The sequence below is a fragment of the Poecilia formosa genome, unplaced genomic scaffold, assembly GCF_000485575.1.
Source record: "Poecilia formosa unplaced genomic scaffold, Poecilia_formosa-5.1.2 Scaffold396, whole genome shotgun sequence".
In the NCBI taxonomy this organism is placed as follows: domain Eukaryota; kingdom Metazoa; phylum Chordata; class Actinopteri; order Cyprinodontiformes; family Poeciliidae; genus Poecilia; species Poecilia formosa.
In genome coordinates this window covers 516018-523625 of record NW_006800335.1, presented here as the reverse complement: position 1 = coordinate 523625, position 7608 = coordinate 516018, and the positions used below count along the sequence as shown (strand labels likewise).

At 38.8% G+C, this 7608-nt stretch overlaps 2 protein-coding genes across 7 annotated transcripts in view; both read right to left on the bottom strand.

The window, feature by feature from the left end:
- The window catches only part of LOC103154714 (uncharacterized), a 52013-nt gene extending 50596 nt beyond the window's left edge, over positions 1–1417 (bottom strand). For 2 of the 6 annotated variants that reach the window (XM_016662967.1, XM_016662986.1), the window contains exons 1-3: positions 1256–1417; positions 551–662; positions 215–378 (exon numbers count right to left, since the gene is read on the bottom strand). In XM_016662967.1, the coding sequence (XP_016518453.1) occupies positions 215–378; positions 551–662; positions 1256–1345 (366 nt within the window). In that variant the 5' untranslated portion in view covers positions 1346–1417. The remainder of the gene's footprint in view (positions 1–214; positions 379–550; positions 663–1255) is intronic. The other 4 variants (XM_016662966.1, XM_016662982.1, XM_016662953.1 and 1 more) reach the window with 2 other exon arrangements.
- Positions 1418–2846: 1429 nt separating this feature from the next.
- Positions 2847–6635, bottom strand: LOC103154711 (trans-1,2-dihydrobenzene-1,2-diol dehydrogenase). Its single transcript, XM_007576089.2, has 7 exons — positions 6427–6635; positions 6220–6331; positions 5976–6139; positions 5040–5292; positions 4219–4343; positions 3897–4047; positions 2847–3516 (listed from the first exon to the last, which is right to left on the bottom strand). Exons 1-7 carry the CDS (start codon positions 6514–6516, stop codon positions 3407–3409), a joined length of 1005 nt encoding a protein of 334 aa, XP_007576151.1. The 5' UTR covers positions 6517–6635; the 3' UTR covers positions 2847–3406.
- Positions 6636–7608: the final 973 nt, after the last annotated feature.

Here is a 7608-nt window from a genome sequence, read left to right as displayed (position 1 = left end):
GATCTAGACATGTGCAACAGTGGCACACCATAGTCTGCACGGACCATCTTCACCTCCCCTATGTACTCCCAGGACAGCAGATTTCTGATCTGCACAGAGGCCTGGAAAAAACGGGTCCACGCAGCCTGGAGAGAAAACATGTTTTAAGCTGTTCAAGTGTGTAATAGTACACAGAGAAATTATTTTTTTCTTCCTGGTTTGCTAACATGCTTACCTCCATGAGGAAGACGTTGTTCTTTTTGGCAGAGTCCAGAATCTCTTTCACTTCCTTGGTGTTCATGGCCAGCGACTTCTCACTTAGAACATTCTTTTTAGCATTTATGAAAAGTTTGCAGGCGTTCAGATGGTATGGGTGGACGACTCCAACATAGACAACATCTGCACACAGGTCAAAAACTGAATGGTACTCTTCGTTCTTTTTCAGAAATGGTATGAAATGTATAGAGAAAATTAAAACTGGATAAAGAAAACATTTAATATAGAGCAGAAGGTATAGCAAAGTTTTTAAATTAAAAATAAACTGAAAAACCTCTGGCAAATGGATACTGACCTATGTCTGGATCTCTGGCCAGCTCCTCATAGCTGCCGTAAACTCGAGAGATGCTGTGTTTATTGGCAAACTCCTGAGCATCTTCCAATTTATGAGCTGCAACAGCCACAATCTGCAAGTACAGTCAGTTACAGTACAACCACCTTCCTGAGGACCTCAGTACACATTGTTAAAGTATTAAACTCCAATGAAATTGTGACATTTCGACATGGACAATATTTTCCAACTAAATGTTTTGTTACTTTAACAGCACCTTGCAACAGCATACTTGACCTCCAATTACAATTTATCATGTTACAATAAATGTTGATCCATTTTATTGAAAATTCCTATGTTAACACAAGATGGGGCAGAAATATGCGGTGATGCACTGAACATTTCAAATGATCGTAAAATGATTTCTGAAAGATTAAAGAAAAAAAAAACAAAGGGGAGAAACATCTAGACGCCCCTATATTGCATACTTTACTGTAAAAGGGTAAGAGCTTCTAGTTTGTCCAAATAAATGTCGACCACGGCCTGTAATTTGCAACTTTGTAAACAACTCGCCAACTACTGCATGCAAATTTTAAGCTTGTCCGTTGAGCTCGGAAGCAGAAAGTAATTTTTAACTGAACTTTTACTCAGAGGTCCCGACATAATGTTTTGCACCGAACTGCGAAGAAATTCAATTGTGTGATTTTCGCTGCAGCTTAACAAACCCACCTGATGGTCTTCCGCAGGACGAGTTTTCAGAGCCACAGTGAAGTCATCACTGATCTTCCCTGCGCCGCAGATTCCCCACCTGGTTGCCATGTTGAGTCAAGTGTCCTCAGCTGTCTCTGCCTTCACAAGGTAGCGTAGTAGGTGTTCACTGTCACCAGATGGCGAGAGAGCACCAATTTTCCTTTTATATGGTCGGTTTTGTAGTAACGTCACACTAATAAGGACTTGCACGTGCATTTAATATGTGAACAGCATGAATGCATGGATGCTTGGAAACCATTGCAGGCAAGTCGCTTTTATTTATTTATTTATTTAATATGGACAAGTAGAAACAATTAATATGTTTAAACATTAGCATAGCCATCGCTAATTTGCAATGCTTGTCAGTATAAGGATCTTTAAAAATCAAGAGAAAAAAGTAAAAATTACAACAATAATACAGGAGCTTGTATCAAAAGTATTTCTCCGGCCTGAATAACCTCAACCAATAATGATAAACCCTTTAGAACTAAACAAACGAATAGAATAAAGAGCCTTTATTTCCCCCACAAAATTTTATCTACCTTTACTAGCTGTTTTGAAATGTTCATAAACATACATTCAGTTCTTCTTTTGGTAAAATAATGATTCAGTAATTGACTGAGATTATAATTTTAGTCTATAAAATACATCATTTTTATATTTGGAAGTATTTAAAAACACTTGTATCATGATGCATTGTTTTATTACAAACATGATGGGTTTTTTTTTTTTACATCATTTTATGAAGTACATGTATTTTAATGCAGTTGATGTTGACACTGAAAAACAGAAGCATCTCCATATTTCTCTTCAAATGATGCTATAAAACAAACGTTTGCAATCAGTTCTTTATTAGAGTCATCAATCACACATCCCAGATGGCACACGATGGTAATTCAATGTTGAATTGTAGTCAGAATAGTTGGTTTTTGGTTGAGGTCGACAATTGACAATGGATCTACTATCAAACAATCATCCAATTCCAACCAATTAACTTAATGCTGAAAATATGTCATTGATCAATGTTATTTTCTGGTCGAACTCTATTGATTGAAATACCAATGTATAATCCAGTGTTTTTCAACACTGATCCTCAGGGCACACTGCCTTGTAAGTTTTAAATATTTCAGTGATTCAGCACACATGATTTTAATTGATTGCTGATTGACAGTTTCCCTGGTTCATACAGTATGAAGCTTAACCGCTTAACCTCATGAACGCTGTTCTTCCGTGGACAATAGACTGTTGTTCTGACAGTCAAAAAGGAGTCAAATATGTTTTAAAGATCTACATCTCTTCTTAAAAAAATGTTACATCAATGACATGTTATTTTTAACATTTTATACACATATTTTTGGAAATATGTTGATGCAAGATAATTTTGAATGATATATACCCATGATACCCATCCTCTGCCAATAAAATAGCGCGTTTTACACCAGCGAAGTAACCTTAATGATATATTATGATGTAGACCAATCAGACTGAAAAATTTACATAAATCCTTAGCTTTTATTCAATATAAAATCAACCCAAATGTGCATGTAGATCCACATTCAGATGATGGTTGAATCAACATTGATATATTGTCGGTTATGGTTGAAACCCTAACGTTGATTCAACATGCAAGTCACCGACCACTTTCAAATCCGTTTCAATGCCAGGCTTCAACATAGATTCAATGTCTCTGTCAATGTTTCACTCATAGTGTGTTATCTGGGATCTTACAATGAATGCTTTGTTTATCTGGAAATGACACAAATAAGAATTAAATGATGCTGGAGCTCAACACAGTTGGCCTATTTGTTTATGATGGGATTTTTCTGACTAAATATGTGCTTTTATCTATGTTTTAATAAATCATTCATGAGTTCCAATATACTCATTACAAAAAAAAAATTTGTGACAATCCAGAGACAACAAAATTATTTATGAAGAATTCAGACAGTTCACATATTTATTCTAATCTATTGGTTGTGGTAGTAAATCCCAAACAAAATTACTGTGTTCAGGCTTATGTGTGATCTGCTTCTTCTAACAGTCCAAACTCTGCCTCAAAGGACTCCCTCTGCCCCTTCTGAGCAGGTTCACTGTAGGAGAGGAAGAATTCACTTCGATGGACTAAGGATGTCATTTTCTGTCCTGGCTGAAGACAACTCCCACCTGTTTCCTGATTTCATCCATGATTTCTGTCAGTAGGACGGAGTCAGCCAGAGGCATCCGTGGGCTCTCCTTAAGTCCTGCACAAACAGACGAGCAAAGCAGGACGATCAGAAAGTGAGACAGGAACACAGCAAAATTTATGTACATATTCATAATGAAGCGAAGAGTGTGGTAAAGCAGGGATAAAAAGATTATGCAAATGGGAAGAAGGGGTAAAAACAAGCATCTAATAATAACTTACTGTAGAGGACATTCTAAGGACAGAAAGCAGAAACCAAACTGATCCAGAAAGATAGGTAACATCGTGTATGATTTTTCATCTTAAGCTTCTTCAGGAGCCACCAAAAATGCAACTATTTCACTGAATTGCGGTGTTCTTTGAAACAGTGGTTTGAGCCGTTCAAACCTTGTAATCTTTTGAAGACAAATGCGCACCTTCCCTTTCATCCTGACCTACCTTTTAACAGGCACTGCCTCACTTCCTCCGCCTCGTATCGAAGCCCAGTGCTGTTGGTGAAGTTCAGAGGAAGGCACGGTTCAGGCAGAGGGTACTCTGTCTTCTTGTCATTCAGCACCAGTGTGGTAGGGCAGTGCATTGGCCCAAGCACCTAAAGGGAACAGGCAAGGTGCTTTTTTAACAGTCCAGACTTAACTATGTTATCAGATATTTGTCTCAAATCTTCTACTTGATTTTTCAAGAGTTATTTTGAATTTGTCTTTGCATATGCATTATTTCTTAATTAAGTTAAATGGCTCTGCCCAGTGTTGGTGAAACATACCCTAATAGAACCTTTGGTGCCACTGATGACGGCATCATTTGAAAAACGAGCAGCTATTGAAAAGGCACAGAGGGCCATCCTCTTTCTGGAGAATTTCATCACCACAACCACTGACTCATCCACTCCTGCCAAAAATCAAAAAACAAATTTATATACTTTTAGTGACATACAAAGCATTAAAATGCTTTCAGTGGACAGTTCTCACATGATTGTAATTTATTTTCAAATGTCTTGTCATGTTGAGACTGATTGCAATCAATGTAAATGGCAGATTAGCTCTAAAAAGGGCAGAGATTAGAAAATCCCCCTAGTTCAAAGTTGACTTTAACAAAGCCAGACCATATTTGGTTTAAGCAGTAGATTGGAAATGACAGACTACAAGAGCAAAGAGGAAATACAAATGAAAACAGCAATGACAATCAACAGAATAATAAAAAATTAATAATATGGATGCATTAATTAATTCAGCTTCAATTTTTGTGGTTAAATAAAATGAAAATAATAATAATAATAATAATAATAATAATCAGAAGGTCAAAGTCTTTCCTCTCAGATATACAGCATAACTGTTCTCATGTGGGCATTTGTATGAGTTTGACATTTTCATAATGATAATAAATTTTGGATTCTCTGTTAAAACAATTACAGCCTGAGGTGTTTACTCTGAAGTTTATGTGTAAGTAACTTTTATGTGTCACTCAGGGATTTTTCTCTCCCACTTCAGTCATGCTCAGTTTGCGATTAACTGATTCATGCTCTTTAGTTAATAATAATAAAGTACAGCCCACACCCTCCTTCAAGTCCTGCATGCTGAAAATTACCCGAGTCAAGAAGCACACCCGAGGCCTGGACAGACTCTGGCCTCTCGCCGTTAAACACCATCAGTACAAACTGTAGGCAGTACACTCCAATATCCAGCAGAGCTCCTCCTCCCAACTCCTTCTCAACTGAGCAAGGGATGTGGAGCTGAGGGGAGCCGAAGTAGGCCTTCACCAGCTTCACCTCCCCTACTGCCTCTTCAGCCAACAGCTTACGCACCTCGGCATGCACTGGAAAACAGCGGGACCAGATGGCCTGAAAGGGGACAAAACAGTCAACCCAGCACTACAGCAGCAGAACCCAACTTTTGCTGATGTTGCAAATTGCTACTATAATTCTTAACATAGTCTGTCTTGTTGAGACCAGTTTTACGTGGAAAGCAATTTGTCTAATCAAGACCTCCAACTGCTTGATAGACATCAGCATGTCATTATGAAAAGGTTGTACAGAAAATACATCTCTTAACTCTATGGTGAATTTTAAGCTGATGTCACTTTTTCCTAACTTCCCATGAAGACTGACTTTCTGAAAAAAACATGTCACATTGGTTCAAAAGGTGGGGAAATCAAGTCGCTTCTGATCCACGACCTGTTCTGAATGTTGTGTGCATAAAGAGACCTGAAGGTTCAAAGTTCAGCAGTATCATGACTGGTTAAGTTAGGTTTTGGGGACAACACCAATTTGTTTAACTTTTCTTCCTATGAAAGGATAAATTGACCAGCTGGAAATGACATGACTTGTCTAGAAAATATCAGTTGCTGGTTAGTTTATGAATTGATCAAATGATGTATACTGCTGTGTTAAATGAAGGAAGGCAATGTGGGAGTGTTACTGTTCTATGATATTATACTGTTAAAATCAAAGGTTGATGCATAGTATTGGGATGTGGTGTAATATAAATTACACAAAACTTGACGATGGACAGAAATCTATCTTACCTCCATCAGGAACACATTGGTTTTCCTGGCGGCCTCCACCAGGTCTTTGACCTGTCTGGAGTTCATTGCAAAGGGTTTCTCACACAGGACATTCTTCCCAGCCTGTAGGAACAGCAGACCAACTTTCCAATGCTCTGTGTGTAGCACTCCCAGGTAGACAATGTCTAAGGACACAGATGTTTCATCTTTAGCTGACAGCAAAAACCTATTTGCACAGCTTGTTTGTTTTAAACTTCTCACTCACCAATATCTGGATCTCTGGCCAGCTCCTCATAACTTCCATAAACTTTTGGAATACTGTGCTTCTTTGCAAACTCTTTGGCACGGTCACTGCTCCGTGATGCAATGGCTGCTATCTGCAAAATGAACAAAATACATGTTTCTGCTTCTGTTCTGAATACAACACACAGTTGAATATTGACATTGGAGTGAGCTGTCTTGCTTCTGTTACCTGATGATCTTCAGCCGGCAGAGTCTTCAGGGCCACACTGAAGTCATGGCTTATCTTCCCCGCGCCGCAGAGTCCCCATCGAATTGCCATGTTGAATTGGATGGCAAGTGACAAATTAGTGTGATGCTGCTTTGGCAAGAATCGATGCTGCAGGCAAGTTGTGACCTTGAGAAATGTTGCACGTTTGTGGAGGAGAAACTTACAAAACTGTCATGCCGCTGCACAAGAGGGCAGAGGGGTCCTTTTATATGCTAGAGAGGCACAATGTGTCACCTTCCTTTAGCTCCCACCCTCAGGTTGAGATGTAATACACACATGCACATACTAATACACCCTCAGTGTTGTATTGCTGCTGATACAGGTGTTTCAGTCCAGACTGAAGTAGTTTGAGCCAGTTGTTTCTGACAATCTGTAACAGGACAGTCATTGAAGTCTAATATTTCACACACTATGGAGGAAAAAGTAACATGTGTTTCATAAATCAGCTGAGGGGTCAAACCAAAACCTATCACAGATCAGAAGCTGCTTCCTCTGTGGGCTACAAACAGTTTCCCGTGATGGTTTGACTGTTGCACTGAGGCTAATGTTTAAACTAACATCTCGTGGGGGTTTATGAAATATATAATTATGCTGGGTTAACAGAATTCTCATGGAGTCCAACGCAAAGCAATTTACCTGACCAGTAAGCTGAGCCACAATGACTTAGGAAAAGCATCAGTAAATATCTGTTCAGCCAGGCGAGCAGTTGTGTAAACTCCATTGCCACACTCTGCCAGTAGAGGACGCTGTGTCGTCAGCAGAGTTCGCTTTCTCTCCCCGGCTCTCAGGATTTGACATGACTCATAGCAAGGAATTGCACACACTTTTACAAAATCAAGGGAACCCTGAAAGAGGACAATGCTCTATAAAAAGTCTCTTGGATGTAAATTACTAATGATTTATAAAACAAGAACCCTGAAATTGGAGCATCACGGCGGGATAGTTATATTCAAGCACTTGGCTGTGGTTTCAGATATTGTCTGCTGAGGGTTTGAAATAGTTTGTTCACCATTTAATACAAAGGCCAAAGTATCACGGTCAGTGTATCTACATATTGACTCTGGTATTGTGACTAGCTTCAGGTGCGTAAAAAGGTTCAGTAACACCTTTCTTTATATAAAAGCAAAAGGAATTTCATCAATA

Excerpts from the sequence above, each read along its gene's own strand:
- LOC103154711 (XM_007576089.2), bottom strand. The coding sequence starts at position 6,516 with ATGGCAATTCGATGGGGACTCTGCGGCGCGGGGAAGATAAGCCATGAC. Across the intron at positions 5,293-5,975 it reads CCAATGTGTTCCTGATGGAG|GCCATCTGGTCCCGCTGTTT; the intron begins GTAAGATAGATT and ends GTCCCCTTTCAG. Across the intron at positions 4,048-4,218 it reads GCACCAAAGGTTCTATTAGG|GTGCTTGGGCCAATGCACTG; the intron begins GTATGTTTCACC and ends TGTTCCCTTTAG.